This window comes from Lissotriton helveticus, chromosome 3_1, assembly GCF_964261635.1.
Source record: "Lissotriton helveticus chromosome 3_1, aLisHel1.1, whole genome shotgun sequence".
NCBI classification, from domain to species: Eukaryota; Metazoa; Chordata; class Amphibia; order Caudata; family Salamandridae; genus Lissotriton; species Lissotriton helveticus.
In genome coordinates this window covers 67,098,320-67,116,863 of record NC_136061.1, presented here as the reverse complement: position 1 = coordinate 67,116,863, position 18,544 = coordinate 67,098,320, and the positions used below count along the sequence as shown (strand labels likewise).

At 42.8% G+C, this 18,544-nt stretch overlaps 1 protein-coding gene across 1 annotated transcript in view; it reads right to left on the bottom strand.

The window, feature by feature from the left end:
- The window catches only part of AAMP (angio associated migratory cell protein), a 128,877-nt gene that overhangs the window by 76,393 nt on the left and 33,940 nt on the right, over positions 1 to 18,544 (bottom strand). Inside the window, exon 2 of the mRNA XM_078679252.1 lies at positions 11,131 to 11,286. Coding sequence (XP_078535378.1) covers positions 11,131 to 11,286 — 156 coding nt within the window. The remainder of the gene's footprint in view (positions 1 to 11,130; positions 11,287 to 18,544) is intronic.

Below are 18,544 nucleotides of genomic sequence, written 5' to 3'. Positions count from 1 at the left end.
CCCAGAATTGCAATAGCAGTATATTGTATTTGGACACAGTCCAAAGGGGCTACAGACCACTCAGAACAAAATAGCATAACAAGCACATCAAAAAATAAACGGAAGCCACAAAGAGAGAAGGAGCAATACCACGAAGATCTTCTAGAAATTATACAAGCAATAGGCCAGGAAAAGAGAATAAGTGGTTCAGAAAGGAATTAAACCAAATCAGTGACAATCCTCCCACCCCGATTGCTATTAGGTGTTGGAGTACAACATTACGAGCAAGAGTGCTGAAAGGTCGAATAAAATCAAGGCGGCATTAAGAACAAGATCGAAGGTCATCTTAATAGATTCTGTAATTTCCAATAGGGCAGTTTCTGTGCTATGGCTTGATCTAAAATCAGATGGAGGGGGTTGTAGAAGTCAATGTCTCCCAAGAACTCAAAGTTAATTATTGAGGATTTTTTCAAACTTTTTTTAAGGCAGCTAGTAAAAGAGGGAGATGGGTCTAAAATTGAAGAGAACCTAAGTGTTTGCATTTGGTTTTTTAAAGAGAGAAATTACACTTGCCCTCTACCAATCCTTAGGACCCATGCTCAACTGCAAGGATGAACTAAACAAACCAAGATAAACTAGGCAGATGGTATCCACAATCTGAGAATGTGTGGGGGACACAGATCTAGGGCCAAGCCAAATTTACCCTTCAAAAAGCAAGCTTTCAGCACCTCCCCAAGAGCATACCTTCTGTTGGTGTCCGGGTTAAGAGACAGTTCAGTGGTAGCAGCAGAATTTAATGGCAGTAGATTCATCCGAATCCGAATGATTTTATCAACAACAACAAAAAAATCACTCGACCTAGAGCATAGGCTTAAATTAGCTTCAAGAGGCGGGCCGAATACATTGAGACCCGTAAAGGGACACACAATTTTAGGGATCTCCCTTGGACTACTATTAGACTCACTTGTATTTTTGAGAGGCCTAGAAAAATCATAAAAATGTAATTAGACCTGCAGGTCTAGTGACTTGAATAATCTACTTGATCCAACTGTAATGTACTTCACCTGTAAACTAGTCTCATTATGCCATCCTAGGCACATTATTTTGCAGAGACACATTTTTCTTCATCATCACATATGAAAGCACGTTCTAATATGCGAGCTTCCTGTTGTAAAAAATAACCTATTCGGTTTGATTTAATAGATTAAATGTTTACTCCATGTATATTAGGAATATAAAACAACAGTTGATGGACAGAATGCAGAACAAGGTCATACATTCACCCCAGTACAGAGATATGGGCCTAAATCCATCGTTTTATTGCTCACCATGCCATTCCAGTTTGAACCCAGCCATATGCATATCAGTCTTGACCCGGTGCCTCATGGGAACAGTCCAGCCCGAACTGCCAAGCCAGGTCCCCACTGGACTGGAAACAAGCATCCTAGGACCGGTTTCGGGCTTTCAGCCCTCATCAGCCAGGATAGCTTGACTACAGTGACATGGAGAGCACGGGACTCACGTCTGAGCATTCCCGTCCCACTCGGGGTGACAAATGCAAAACAACAGTTGATGGACAGAATGCAGAACAAGGTCATACATTCACCCCAGTACAGAGATCTGGGCCTAGATCCATCGTTTTTCTGCTCACCATGCCATTCGAGTTTCAACCCAGCCATATGCAAATCAGTCTGGACCCTGTGCCACATGGGAAGACTTGGCTTGGCAGTTCGGGCTGGACTGTCCTCATGAGGCACATGGTCAGACTGATTTACATATAGCCATGTCTGAACTGGGGTGGTGGAGTGAGATAAAGAATGATGATGGATTAAACCCAGATCAGTTGACTGGGGGTGAGTGCTTGCAATGTTCAACACTCCATCCATCATCCCCTTTCCTTTTGCTTTATTGGGAATCTAGCCCACATACAGGGTTCACATCACCCCTGACTAGCCTCTTGGTTTAGCTAATAGCCTTGCCATCAGAGTGGGTGCAGGCATGTTTGTCAGTTCATCCTTAAAAACTAATTTTTAATAAATATATTACTAAAGCACGAGGTAGTAGTGCACTGTCATTTACAGAAACCACATTTTCAACTGATATGGCCAAAAACGTTCCCAGTAACAGGCAGGCTTACTTATAAAACTAAATAGTGTTTAAACAATAATCTGTATAAATTGGGTTTCAGTCAACATATTTATCATTTGCACATCACCCAGCAAGGTGTTCTGATTGGTTTTCATTGTACTCATTTTTTTTTTCATCACAATTACAAATCTAAGGCTTTCAGATCTACTGAAATTTATATTGAAATGTTTGTACAGTGCACTCATTAGCTATAAAGTTTACAGTTCGCTTTACAAAATCCTCAAACTCTGCATTCAAGCAAAACAAAAGCACTTGTAGATGTAACCTGAGCTTTGACCGGTCTCTGAACACAGAATAAATGTGACAAGATAAAAACAATATTTAAAGGCATCATTAAAGCTCCTTCACCTTGTGAATGAACAGAACATCTGTTTTTTAATATCTGACTCACCATAATGAGTGGGCAGGTAGATTTGTCGAGGCTGTTAATTATAAATATCTCCAAGCAACTATTAGACTTTTATGATATTTGCTTACGGCTCATTTATAAAATAGTGTATAGTCATTGTTATAGTGCTGTTCCTACTTTTCGAACCTTCTACAATATTTTCTTTCCAGGGAGTGCTGATGGGAAAACCAGTGGACCAATGAGGAGGATCATGAGAATTTTTTCCGAGGCCACATTATTGGTAGAAGGTGTTTCTCAAAATGAACATACTTTAGATGTAATATGAACATGGGAAAGAGGTTGTGCAAAGAAGCTCAGCTTTGAGGTTTAAGTGAGGAAGAATAAGCATTTTCATTGTGCTCATCCTGTTTTTTAAATATAGACTCATAGGCTAGGAATGTGTTAAATGTGAAACACAAATCAAGGATTTCAATACAAAAATACAAAAATATGGCAAAGAAAGTTCACGGCCTCCACGTGTAACTTTTGTTGTAGGTGTGTCTTACATAACACCAAAGTGTCGACTTACTTGTGGAGAAGCATGGTGAAAGTAGGAGTACCTAAGGTCAATCCTTTTGGACATAAAGCACAGGGGAGGCAGACAAGCATCAAGCGTTTATGTTTTGACCCAAGGGCACAAAAAAGGGAATCACTAATCCAGCAAGAGTGCATCCAGTACCACCGCCAACAGGGAGTAGAGCTGCTGCTTACAGTACACTCTTATGCACTTGTTTGCTTAAGCAATCATCAATTTCTCTTTAATCCTTTTCGATCTCGTCACTACTATATTTCGCCAATTTCAAAATTCCATCTATACTCTGTCTGCGGACACATCTCAATCTGCAGAATGTAATTACTACTATCTGGCCTAAAACTATTCACAAAAGCAGACAAAATTCTTCTGGCACAATCTCTTTCAGGATCTTCAACTCCAATATGTCTCTGAAAATCTCCCATAAAAAGGCAATACGTCTCCTGAAAAATCTCTCATAAAAGGCAATGTGTCTCCTGAAAAATCTCTCATAAAAGGCAATGTGTCCTGAAAAATCTCTCATAAAAATCTCTCATAAAAGGCAATGTGTCTCCTGAAAAATCTCTCATAAAAGGCAATGTGTCTCCTGAAAAATCTTCTCATAAAAGGCAATGTGTCTCCTGAAAAATCTCTCATAAAAGGCAATGTGTCCTGAAAAATCTCTCATAAAAGGCAATGTGTCCTGAAATATGTCTCATAAAAGGCAATGTGTCTCCTGAAAAATCTCTCATAAAAGGCAATGTGTCCTGAAAAATCTCTCATAAAAGGCAATGTGTCTCCTGAAAAATCTCTCATACAAAGGCAATGTGTCCAGAAAAATCTCTCATAAAAGGCAACGTGTCTCCTGAAAAATCTCTCATAAAAGGCAATGTGTCTCCTGAAAAATCTCTCATAAAAGGCAATGTGTCCTGAAAAATCTCTCATAAAAATCTCTCATAAAAGGCAATGTGTCTCCTGAAAAATCTCTCATAAAAGGCAATGTGTCTCCTGAAAAATCTTCTCATAAAAGGCAATGTGTCTCCTGAAAAATCTCTCATAAAAGGCAATGTGTCCTGAAAAATGTCTCATAAATCTCTCATAAAAGGCAATGTGTCCTGAAAAATCTCTCATAAAAGGCAATGTGTCTCCTGAAAAATCTCTCATACAAAGGCAATGTGTCCAGAAAAATCTCTCATAAAAGGCAACGTGTCTCCTGAAAAATCTCTCATAAAAGGCAATGTGTCTCCTGAAAAATCTCTCATAAAAGGCAATGTGTCCTGAAAAATCTCTCATAAAAATCTCTCATAAAAGGCAATGTGTCTCCTGAAAAATCTCTCATAAAAGGCAATGTGTCTCCTGAAAAATCTTCTCATAAAAGGCAATGTGTCTCCTGAAAAATCTCTCATAAAAGGCAATGTGTCCTGAAAAATGTCTCATAAAAGGCAATGTGTCTCCTGAAAAATCTCTCATAAAAGGCAATGTGTCCTGAAAAATCTCTCATAAAAGGCAATGTGTCTCCTGAAAAATCTCTCATACAAAGGCAATGTGTCTCCTGAAAAATCTCCCATAAAAAGGCAATACGTCTCCTGAAAAATCTCTCATAAAAGGCAATGTGTCTCCTGAAAAATCTCTCATAAAAGGCAATGTGTCTCCTGAAAAATCTCTCATAAAAATCTCTCATAAAAGGCAATGTGTCTCCTGAAAAATCTCTCATAAAAGGCAATGTGTCTCCTGAAAAATCTTCTCATAAAAGGCAATGTGTCTCCTGAAAAATCTCTCATAAAAGGCAATGTGTCCTGAAAAATCTCTCATAAAAGGCAATGTGTCCTGAAAAATCTCTCATAAAAGGCAATGTGTCTCCTGAAAAATCTCTCATAAAAGGCAATGTGTCCTGAAAAATCTCTCATAAAAGGCAATGTGTCTCCTGAAAAATCTCTCATACAAAGGCAATGTGTCCAGAAAAATCTCTCATAAAAGGCAACGTGTCTCCTGAAAAATCTCTCATAAAAGGCAATGTGTCTCCTGAAAAATCTCTCATAAAAGGCAATGTGTCTCCTGAAAAATCTCTCATAAAAGGCAATGTGTCCTGAAAAATCTCTCATAAAAGGCAATGTGTCTCCTGAAAAATCTCTCATAAAAGGCAATGTGTCCTGAAAAATCTCTCATAAAAGGCAATGTGTCTCCTGAAAAATCTCTCATACAAAGGCATGCGCTGACTCTTTCGGGTGCTGTGACGTTCTCAAAATTGTATTCCAATGTATATCCTCTTCGGAACTCATTGTTTGCTCAATTAAATTGTTAAGATGGGCTCTCGAAATAATTAAACCCATCTCTCTATTTTCATCAGGTGTCAAATCCATTTTCTAATTTTGTTTCACATTCTTCATCTTGCTGATGTCAACCTCTAATTCGTCAGCTAATTCTTCCTATTTATCATGTGTTTCATTTGCACATCTGGCTGCTTTTTTGATTAAGTACCACATTCCATCAGCATTGTAGTCAATAGTTTATTTGAGTCAACATTTCCTGCAACAATTAACCACATTTCTAAAATGCCAATATTCATTTATTTATGAACTTATACAACTACCACTGTTCTCACAGATGCGGCAGCTTCAGTCTGTACTTCCAATTGTGTATCTCCACTCATGCTACGTAAATCAGCCATAACTCTCTGTCAGTGCACTTGCTGCCACAACAATAGTAGTAGAGCACTGTGCAACTGCACCATCATCTACCCCCGGCCTCCTATCCGGTCCTCAGCTAGTCCCACTTGTTTCCCCCGATATTGCTGTGTATGGAGCAGGTCTAGAATTCAAGATCTCATTAAAAACGTATTCTCATCATCAGAATTAATATTCTGCAATGGCTTTTTATTTATTTGTATCTTTGCCATTATTCTCACTAGTTATAGCAGGAAATGTTTTTACACATGCCATCATATCCTGCCTCCAACTCTTTTTCTGCAGATTCATTATACTCTCTAGCCAATGTTTAAATGAGCTTTTCACATGCTTTGTTGCTTTATTTCTTTGTCGCCACGCGATCCCATTTATTAAGCACCTCAAACTGTGCAAGTCAAGGCATCATCTGCATGTTATACATGGTCTGCCTCAACAAATCTAGCTTTCTGGGGGGTGCTAGAAAGCCCCCAGCCAGAAGGTCGCACTTTAGTGCCGCTCTGCTAGCCAAGGAACATTATCCACTGAAATCCTGCAATCTGGCTCTATGGTCCCAGTTGAAGAGGAATATAGCTAACAGGCAGCAGACAAAACTGCCTCAATATTGCCACCCTTTGCATGATGTTGAACGATTTGTGCTTGGCCGGCCCAGAAGCTCTGCAAAGCAGGTTGCTAAGTGCGATCTGGAAGGAAGGCCCTTGCAGCTGTGGCATGGGAGTGTGGCGTGCCTGCCCTGGCGTTCACCCTTTACGGCTGGCAGCTCTCAGGAGATCTGAGCTCGGGTGTTTTGGGCAGTGGCGTAACAAAGGCCCCTGCAGCAGGGGCCTGAGCTCCAGGGGGCCCCCTCAGCACAGTACTCTGGCATGAGAGCAACCGAGTGAGCCCAGTAAAGGGATGGGGCAGGCTCTATGTACTTTGCAGGGGCCCCACCTCAGGTTTCTTTATGCCACTGGTCTTGCGGGCCCTAGAGTGAGGGTCGTAGGAGAGAAGGAAGTGCCAGCCCGCTGGGAGCGGTGCGGCATGCCCAGCCTGGAGCTTGCTTGCAGCGTTTGGCAAGCCGTGGAGGTCCCAAATGGAGGCATCTCCAGCAGGCGGCGGTGGACTGAACTGAGTGCTCTGTGGTAAGGACGTATGTTACAGCTAGACACTGCCCCGGGGACTTGTTACCGGGCAGGTGCTTTCAGCCGAGGGGCCCTGGAGACAGTACTGTGTAACTGGAGAGAGTTGCGCTGGGGCCAAGCCACCCAACGGCCCATTTGCATCCCACTCTGCTTTACTAGACAGCAATTCAACACTGCATAAATGTCTGAGCATATCGTTTGGGGCATAGCATGCACTTAAAATACTCTGTAGTGCAAAACTACCACCATAGAGGGCATGCTATCTAACCCCCAGCTCTAAAACTAGCAAACAGACTAAAGAATACAATGGTCTACCTATTGAATCGCTAGGTGTCCCTGTTTGACCTCACACCGCATAGCATAGTGCCTGCCCATATCTTCCCAGAGACGTGTGCAATTTGGAATGGGAAACACAGACTGTGGTCAGCCTTGCCTCACATTTGATGCTAAATGCACAACTAAGCCATCAGGCGACAACTCTACGAACCTGGAGCAAGCGACCACACTGCCGAATGAGACAGCCCTTACAACTACGCTGCAGGCCATGCAGCAAAACCTGGCTTCCATTGATGGTAACATAGACACTCTCAACCTATACACGGACCACATATCAGCAAAATCAGATAAGCAGACTGCTTGCATTACCTAGGCAGAACAGCGCATATCTGTTGCGGAGTGTGAGTTGCAAATAGTATCCACCGCATGCTTGGATATGGAAAAAGTACTGAAAGTCATCCGAGTGAAAAATGAAGTCCTGGAAGCGCGCTCATGCTACAACAACTTGTGTATCATGGAAATCTCTGAATCCACCAACACTGGTAAGGTTGAACAGTATGTGGAAGCTATCTTGATATCTGTTTGTTGAGGATAAACTCTCTAAACTGCTGGTGGGGAAGTGAACTCACAGCTTTCTCATGGCGCGTCCGCCACCGGGAGCTCCTCCATGCACCATCAAAATGAAGCTTCTAATTTATAGGGATTGTGATGCGGACCTTTGACAGGCCAGGAAAAAGAAAGCCCTCAAATACCAAGCCAACAACGTCGCTTTCTTTCCGGATTTCACAGCTGCGGTGCAAGCAGCTGGGAGAGAATATCTACCTGTCAAGTGACAACTACAAATAGCGGGCATAGCCTACACCAAGCTCAATCCAGCACGCCTTCACACTGAACACCACGGTCCACAGAAAATATTCACGACCTCTAAAGCAGCATCGGAGCACCTGAAAATACTCTCTAAGCGGCGGGATGACTCACAGGATTTTGCAGTGGAAGAAGAATATTAACTAGTGCCCCACCCCGCTACTTCATCCCGTGCTTGGACACAATGCTAACATGTAAATACAGCACCAGACAAAGAAACCTATCACCCACGTTTGGCTCATTCTACCTCCTCCCCGATTAATATTAAAGTGCCATGACCAGATTGCGGACTCCTCTCCCTTGCCACCTCCGTGACTTAGGAGGTGGAGGTTGGGTCTCTGCCCATCTACCATGGGAGCACCCCGAGAGATGGCACATGTTGGGGGCGGGAAAGTTGACTTGAAAAGTGAGTCACTGTATCCTTCTACTATGGTATTTTTGGGATCAGGGAGCATCGTTAACATGAATAGGATGCTGATGTGGGTGGTGGGAGAGAGGAGAACAAGTTGTTTGCTGAATCACAGCATTACTGCAGACAACTATATAATGACTGTGGCTAACACACCACAGATGCCTTGCTCATGCTCTGGTTAGTGAGAGAATATGACAACAGCTACAACCAGGGGTAAAATATCTCTACTAGGCGGGAAAGTACAGAGCCTAAATAAACCATGCAAAACGTGGCAGGTATTAGCACATCTAGATCGCCATAACATGCTTGTCGCACTCCTGCAAGAGACTCATTTGACTGTGCTGTGAAATGAGTGTTGTGATGGAGATAGGCACAAGATGGGCTGGCACAGAATAACATTCTCCCATTCGATTCTTATGGAAAAAAGGGTCCCCTTCCAACTTACACAAACACAATCACATGAGCAGGGGAGTGGCATCAATGTCACCTTGGTCAACACATATGAACTGAATACGGATGACCCAGGGTTTTAAACAGCAGTTTGGAACCAACTTCTCACACTGACGACAACAACCATAATATGGGTTGGAGTCTGTAACACGTAGTTTGATCCCATTTTAGACAGATCAGGGTATGTTCGCCTCCTCAGTACATGGTTGCTGCTCTCAGCTGGATTACTGGTTAGCAAACAGAGACGTCAGCACCTGGGAATGTTACATTGTACACTTGCCTATGAAGTTGTCAAATCATGCACCTGCATAACGTGAGCGGAGTCTCCCTACCCACACTCCTACACAATTTATGTGACACTTGCAGGCAACTGCCCTGCTAGATCCAGGGTTCCGAAAGGAGCTGCACTCTGCCATTATTGCGTATTTCAAAGATAACGTGGGCTCTACTGATAGGGACATTAAATGATTCCCAGAGCGAGCCATCACAATCGGAGGAGTTTGCATTAGCAAACAAGCTGGTATTCTCAAGGAGCTAAGAGGACAATTATGGACCACAGAGCAACTATTGCATATGCTAGAGCAGTTTTGAGTCCAGGCCGACCACTACATTCTAGTCGCTTTCATGAACAGGTCACTAACTTTAACAATAGAGCTAACTCAGAAATGCATCATATGACCAAGCGATATCTTGCTTAGGCAGACGGGGCAGGAAGGCGGCATGGACAACACCTGGCTAATGCAAATTGTTAAAATATTATCCCCCGATAGTATAGTTCACTACAATATGGCCTCTTCTACGTAAACCTCTACAACACCTGCAGAACAACCTCTGTGGATACGATAGTAGAATATCTAGATAACATTACTCTAGCGTGGTTATCAGCTGGCCACAGGGAATATTTATCTCAGCCCATCAAAATAGCTGAAATCAAAGAAGCTATATTCTCCCACATGGCATAGTTTTCCACCATCCTTGGACCGTACCTTCACACATTGTCTGAGGAAGCGTAGAATAGTCGCATCTTACCACACACGCGCAAAGAAACACTCATTATCACTCTGTTAAAGCCTCATAAAAGCACCAGAATATTGGGGGTGATACCAACCTCAGTTTCTTCCAATCAGAGCACTGCTCTGTGATGACGTCACTAATTCCAGCGCAGCTCTCTGACTGGCCAACCAATAACATCATGCCTAATCCATGAACAGGAAAACAATTGCAAACCCTCTTTTAAACCAATGAACTGATTTAACCTGGTTTGAGATTAATAATAAGGCGATAGCTCTTAACCATCAATACCTCCGAATTAGCATTTTGGTCGTTCATTTTGATTTCATTAATTGGGCCTGGCCCGAAAGATTGTTGTCACAGATGTTCACAAAAGTGGGTTCTGGAATACGTGTAGAGCTGTGGGTGTTTTCAATGAAGGCTGAGTAGCTAGCCCCATAGACAAACAAGGTGGGAGAAAGAGTTTTTCTCTGTAGAAGGTTTACTTCTAAATGGGTAAGGCCAGCATCGGACACAACACCTGGGCTACTGTTTGTGCCTGTGTGGGCAGCATGGGCTCCAGTAATTACTCAATAACATCAATCAAATATGGGCTTGGTGCATTTTAAAAATACAAGCACGTATAAACCCAATGAGCTTGGTAATAAAGACGTAATCATCAGTCCAACTCACCAGCTCAGGCTTGCTCCTGTGATCCCACAGCCCCATCCAACCCAGTCAGCCACTTGAGCGAAGCTCCTCGGTATTCCTAGCCTCACAACCCCTTCTTATGGAGTATGACAGAGGTCTAACTCCCTCCTACTCAGCGGTCTATAAGGATACCAAGATGTGCTACTGCTGCCTCAGTACACTACACGATCGAGGTATATGCAGCGGTGGGCAGAGTACTGGATACATCTCACATGCTCCCCGACACTGGCAGAACAACTATAAGGAAACGGTCCAGAATGCAGAAGCTGGAATGAAGGAACTGCAGCTCATGAATCTAGACGCTTAGGAGCGATGGCTCAGAGGCCAGCTACCCCCCCCCCCAAATACTAATGTAGAAGCAAAAAGTGAGCATTTTACAAAGGAAGTGTACATCAACAGACAAAATCTAAATTGGCTCTGTAGCGAAAATCAGGTACATAATTAATCGTCTGGTAGCAGAGATGTGCAAAGTTGACAATTCTGCAAGTTGAACAAGTTGTGAGGTTTGTCAACTTGGCACAAACAAAATTCCATGACGCGAAGATGTGATACTATCAACAATGCTGCACTGTGAGATCTGGTTTAACCTCCGCTCCTACCTGTGTGTTTGGAAAAAGTGACCTCGCTATCGTCCTGTGCATCCATGCCTTCCTCCACACCTTCATCTTCAGTCTCCCAATCTTCGTCATCAGCAAGCTCTGCTCCATCCGCTGCATCCTCAAAATCCACATCCTCAATGTCATTGGCCAGGTCATCTGAGGAGACAAGTGCTTAACAATGAGATCAATTGTAAATAATCTCTGTTCTATCAATACATATGTGCCAGTATCGTCCAGACTGCTTAGCATGCTGCAGTATGCTGCAGTGGGAATGATTCGGACTAGGAGGCTATCTATCTCCATAGTGTTTTGCATTTACCACTAAATGTCACATCCATGTGCTCCCTAGTACACACTCAGGTTGATCATAGTGAAGCCGGTACCTTCACAATTAACACTGGTCCCAATCATTCGATCTCTGGCATTTTGATATACCGACCACCAGGTAGACTATATGAGTTCACATCGACCCTAATGGAGGTGGTCACTCATCTAGCGCTGAGGAAATCCAGACTGTTAGTGCTAGGAGATCTCAATGCTCATTTCGAAGATCACTTAGATAAAGACGCTGATGATATTCGAATGGAATTGCAATCTGTTCAGCTCTATCTAAAAAATAAAGAACCGTCCCATCAATTAGGACACTTACTAGACCCCGTCTTCGGAAATTGGCAGGGAGTGCATACCTCTGATCCTATACCCATACCTTGGTCGGATCATTTTATTATTCCTATCACAGTCCAACTTGACAGAACGGAGCTTTTTCGTCATCAATCCCTGCGATACAAACGCAGAAAATGGAAGAACTTCTCTCTAGATTCGTTCAATCAAATTGTGCATGACGAAGGCCCTCCTAAAGGGGTCGACTGTGAGGCAGCTAACGATAATCTAAATAATATCGTCACTAAGGCCCTGGACACCACAGCCCCCAGCCGTACCCTGTCCAATGCCAGGAGGCCTAAGAAAACTGCTCCTTGGTTTAGCCAAGAACTGCAGGCCATGAAAACGGCTTGTAAGAAACTTGAGAGAGCTTGGCGACAGAACTTCTGTGCAGATATTAAAATACAACATAAAACAGCACAGAGAGAATATTACAAATCAGTTCGTCTGGCCAAAGCAGAGCATTATCACACCCGTATTATGGAAGCAGGCAATTCCTCTAAGGAACTGTTTCAGATATACAAAGAGATATCCATTGTGGACGTGACCTCTCCCGCCCAAAATGATTCAGTGGAAGCATGCAATAATATTGCACAGTATTTTGCAGGCAAAATTAACAAAATCTATACTAGTTTCTCTAAACAGATAGATTCGGCCACGGACTTTATTGAAAATGATAAATTTGTAAATACACCTGTATGTCTCAACTCTTTTGTAGTTCCCTCTTATGAAATCCTGTCCAAAATGTGTAACAAAATCAAATCGGGATCTCCCCGGGACCCGGCACCCCCGAAAATTTTAGCTGAAGCCTTTCCTGTACTAGAACCTCATCTCAGGCACCTACTACAAACCTCCTTCACAACCTCCTGCCTTCCGGAGGAATGGAAACAGGCAATAGTATTACCCATCAAGAAAAGAACCGAACATCAGCATGGACATAATGGATAACCTACGACCTATATCCTTGCTACCTTATGTGGCCAAGTTAGCAGAGAAAATCGCTAACAGTCAACTTATGGAACATCTTGAGACCCATAATGTTTTCCATAAATCTCAGTCGGGTTTTAGAACTGGCTTCTCTACGGAGACAGCTCTCCTGAGGGCCACTGAAACCTTACGTGAGGGAGCAGATGAGGGAAAGACAATGGCCCTCATCATGCTTGATCTCAGTGCCGCTTTTGACACTGTAGCACATTCCACCTTGCTACAGTGTCTAAATAAAGCGGGAGTTACCAACAAGGCACTGGGGTGGCTGAAATCTTTCTTGATTAACAGGAGCTTCCAAGTTCAAAGAGGGACTTTCCTCTCCGATAGGGTGATGCTTGAACAGGGGGTTCCTCAGGGCTCTGCCCTGAGTCCCACCCTGTTCAATCTCTACATGGCCCCTCTGGCAGAGGTAGTGCAGTCGTTCGGCGTGGAGCTTGTCTCCTACGCCGACGACACGCAACTCCTCATATCTCTGACCCAAGCCCCTTCTAAGGAAGCTGATAACTTCAATGCCTGCATGTCCAAACTGGCTATGTGGATGAATGAACACTGTTTGAAACTTAATGGGACAAAAACAGAGGTCCTCATTATTGGAGGTAATGAGGTCAAATGGACGACAGAGTGGTGGCCTAGCTGTCTGGGTCCTCTGCCCTCGCCTGCACGAGAGGCGAAGAATCTAGGTGTATGGGTGGACAATAAACTGTCCTTTGACAGCCACGTAAAGAAGACTGTTGGTAAATGTTTTGGGGTAATGAAAACCCTCAACCGCACCCTCGACCTGTTACCCATTAACTCCAGGCGTACCATGACGCAGGCACTGATAACGTCCCGTATTGATTACGGAAACGTGCTGCTCATGGGGACATCAGTGAAAAACATAAAAAAGCTACAGGTTTTACAAAACTCGGCAGCTCGCCTGGTGCTAAGGCTTCCCCGCCGAGCTCCTTCACGCCCCTCTCTAGCAGCCCTCCACTGGCTACCGATCAGTAAGAGGATTGTCTTTAAAGCTATGCTGTGGTGCCATAAAATAATTCATCACAGAGCACCGGCATATATGTCTGATTTGGCGTCTGTATATGAACCTAACAGATCTCTTAGATCCAAAGGAATGGGTCTGCTCAAAACTACCTGCCCCAAAAAAGCTAAAATGGGAGGCAGATCATTCCGCACCTTAGCTGCCAAGCAATGGAACCGCCTGCCTCTAGACACCAGGTTAGAGAGCAATGAAATTATGTTCAGGAAGAAGTTGAAAACCTGCCTCTTTGCTGTGTGATTGGTTTCTTTTCTCTGTTGCTGCACTCTCTCTCCATAGCGCGGGGACACGCCGAGAGGTGTTACCAAGCGCTCTACAAACTCCTTTAAACTAAACTAAACTAAACATGCTGTATCCCATCTGTGATATAGTTGATAAATTAGAACTCATCCAAATACGGTTCACAATTAAGACATGTTCTGCCACTCCCACGTGATGTTGATGAGAAACCTGTCTTAACTCAGACCACACATTATCCACTGTTCTTCATACTACAGAGGGTTTTAGTAAGGGTAGTACGAAAGAAGATAAAGTGACCTAAAATTACAGCCAGGCATTGTGCAGAGCAAACCCCAAACACGATACCCTAACTATGTTGTAAGTGAACCGCCAGCTGTTCCCTTTTCATAACCTACAAAGCAAGCTCCAAAGAAACTGGACATTAAAAAGGAGGATGACGGTGCAATATTGGTTACTTTAAAAAATGTCTACTTGTGGCTGAAAACTACAAAGACAGGTTCACCAATGAGATTTAGTTTTAGGCATCAAATACTTGCATCCAGAGATTTGCTATGCAGAAGAAACATGGAGCACTCTAACATCTGACAACATTCATGTTGCACAACAATTGTGTTTTTGAGGAGGCGGCAATGGCAGAATATTAATCTCAAACCTGCACTGGACTCCAGTTCAAGCACTATAGACTTAAAACTCCTCACAAACTCTTTAACAAATAAATCCGCAGGACTACATGGCCCACAAGCCATAGATTGGGACACTTCAAAATTTATCAGACACATGACCACTCTATAGCTTGAGCAGAGGCTCACCTCCTATCCCCTCACCCAACCACCTGGAACAGATTTTCCAGAGACAGAAAGGACCCAACAACGGATAGAGCTGGATTCCAAAAGTGTTTAGATTGCTCCACTGGAGCCTTTGAGCTGTATGAATATACATATCAAAACAATATACAGACTGTGTGAGGCGTCAGGCATGTTAATGGGTGTCAAACAAAGCAGACATGGAGACCCTTCAGGGAATGTTAATGGGCGTAAACAAATGAAGATTATGAGGGCACCAATGAGCATAAAGCACCTCAGACAGAGTAAACGGTGGTTTAAGGTTTATACCTTTAGTGTTTACCACTGAGACTGAGTGACTCCAGAGGAAACAATCGAACGCAGACCTGGTAAGACTTTGAGAACACATATTGGTGCAACCCAATGCAGTTCAGAAGAATCTAAACAGATGCAGACAGGGAGACCGCTCAGAAAGCATAACTGCTGTTAACAGACAGAGCTGCTGACCGTTAGCAAACTCCTGTATAGATATATGGAGTTATAAACTCCGATGAACACTGTAATGATTCTGCTGTTCAAGGGCACCGACTGATGTAACTTACATATTTCAGTCAGGAGAAAGTGATAGTGATATAGCTTGAAAACAAGAAATACTCTATCTGCACAATGCCCCCCAAATTAAAATGTTACAGTGAATGCGTTCAACATTGAATAGGCGAATTATGCATTCAGGGATACATACTTAGAAGAAGAAAACGCGAACAAGTATGTGTTTAAAAAACACAGTTGTAAACTGTATCAATCTGAGGTTTTGAACAAGTGCCTTCTTTTAGGGGAGACAGCACAGTGAAACACATTATGCATAGGACTTGGTCTTGGGAACTGTAAATTTGTCAGGGAGAGGATGGTAGTACCAGGGTCGTGTTCAGAGAGGCTTTGTGCTTTAAGCCCTTCTTTTGAAACTTTATTTACTCTTTCTGCTTCTGAAAAGAAATGCAATCTTCTTTACTACCATTCAAGTGTTTTACTTAAGAGAACCATGCGCCCCTGATCCACATAACATCTGCCTCCTTGACAAATGTACAGTTCCCAAGACCAAGTCCTAGTCCTGAGGAGAACCTCAGAACGACATGAGGTCCGAAACGCGTCGGCTCATGCTAATGGGTTAAGCAACTCTGGGTGTGCTACGAGGGAATTACCTTGAATTTTTTTCCCTTCAAAGACAACACCCTTTCTAATTTATTGTACCCTTAGCTTTAGACACAGGCATGACTTTAGGCTTTAGCCTCTGTCCATGAATAATTAAATGTCCGCCTAGTGTTACTTTAAGCCAGGACTGGTAGCTCTGTTTATACTGTATGTCAAATGTAAATGTGTCATAACGTGCTTCACTGTGTTGTCTCACTATTGAGTTTATGTATGATGTTTTAAACATTTCACCAAAAGATATTGTTTATGTGTTTAAAAAGAAGTGTTGTCTGACATATGACATGAAAAGAATGTTAGGACATAATATTTCCTAAAGATTTCCAAACAAATGTGAAATAAAACAGACGTACTTTGGAAGTGCCATCCAAGGTTTCGTTTTAATAATCATTCACCACAGATGGTCTATCTGGACAGTATGTTTGTTTAATACTAGTTGTGTGGTCTAGTCCAGGTAGTACAAGGACCCAAGCCTGTTTAGCAAAACAAGTACTTTCAGTTAAAAGCATTGTTGCACCACTAACAAATTCTCTACTACAAAGTGAGGATTCAGATACAACAATATAACATGCATTGGCCAAGACTAGCATTGGCTGGTAGCCCTCCTGCTTTGGCAATGCTTGCTTTGTTATGGTTTTTACAAAACTACTGTTGGGGTGGCTGCAGTCAATCTGAAAGAAAAAAAAACATTGGCTAATAGCAAAAATATTTTTGGCCTCATATCAGTTCCTGAACCACCAGTCCATGCTGTATGCTGTAGTGGAAGGAAGAAAAACGTGAATGACATAATAACCGTCTAAATTGATGAAGAGGACTCGACCAAACCCCAACAACTATATAGAACACATAATTTAGTTAAGGTCAAAAGGCCTGGCCTAAAACTAGACCTAGAAAGGCAATACTAAAAAAGATGCCGCTGTATACATCCAACAGAAGCCAAACGTATTATTCTCCGGTTGTAAACAAAAGAACAAACCCTGGAGCTAGAAGAGTACTGGTGAATCAAGAATTTTACTACTTTGTAATTGCAACACCTTTACACCATTCAACACTTTGAGAAGCTACTGGCACCACTGTGCAGAACAAAAACACGTGTAAATAGAGAGCACTGGCTTTTAGTATATGTATACTAAAACATAACAAGCAAAACACAAACAGCTCAGGTAACACAGCTCAAGAGTCCCATCAAACAGAATTAGAACAGGAAATATGAGGGAAAGTGAGAAACTCAGAAGAGCTACAGCACAGACTCAGCAAGATGGGTGCACAGAGAACAGGTGCAGGACATACAGCAGAAGGACATGTGGCCTTACACATCAAAATAGCCAGCAGAAGTGCATTCAAGATAATTAGGGACAGTAATAAAGTAGCTATAAAAGCCTCCCTTCAGTACAACGGAAGCAGGACAACCTACAGAACTGAAATCTTTCCTTTTGCAAGCAGAACAGGAACAGACAGACAGACAGGAACAGTGCAAGTATCATTCCCACACAGAAAGATAAATCAAAAGCAGAAGCAATAAAAACGTTGCACACTAAACAGATAAAGCAGAATTACAGAACAGAGTTAAGAGTATCCCATCATATAACCTCAAACTCAATACAGCATTACAGGATCAGAGGATTAGAGAGATCATCAGGGTATGAGCCAATGTTCATAGCATTACCAAATGCCAATGTAAGAGAGCACTGAGGGGCCCGATCACACAAGAGGCTAAGCACTGCACACAGCTTATGGCCAGAACATTACAATACAATAACAATACAATAACCAGCTATATTTTCTATCACTCATTGATTGTATTCTTGCCTTTGACACTGTACAGTAATCCACAGTCCTTTTAGTTAGGTTTGGGCTATATAAATGGCACACACATACAACAGAGCGCCCGAGAATCAGGGTACATTAGAACTTGGGATAACAGAACATCAAGCTTGTGTCACTGCAAACAACCTTAGCTATTTATTTATTTATCCATTTATAGAGCACATGGTTACACCGCCGGTGTGTCCCCACGCTAGTAGCCGAAAAAGATAGCAGACAGTAGGGGTTGAGAGTCAGGCAGGATCGACCCTCTGTCCCTAGGCCTGTAACAGGAGGTCCGGCTTTATTGACTAACTGGTGGGAAAAAGTCATGTCTTCAACTTTCTGTGGAAGGTCGTTTCCCCGGGCTCTCTTCTTATTTCAACTGGCAGTGTATTCCAGTGTTTAGATGCCAGGAATCTAAAGGATCGGCCACCCATCCTAGCCTTTCTAATTCTGGCGCTTTGCCTTCGGATCTCAGGTTTCTGCTGGGTGTGTAAGCTGCTATCATTGTTTAACCTTCTGTTTAAAACACCCCACACACACTAGAACACCTCAGGAGCCGAGATGAAGATGCTGCTAGGTATTTGATTCAGAGTTCCTAGAGCTGAAAAGTGTCACTGGAGCAGAACACCCATGATCTGAAGAATGCCACAGAGTATGAGGAGAGCACCCTAGGATCAGAGAACATCAACATCAGATA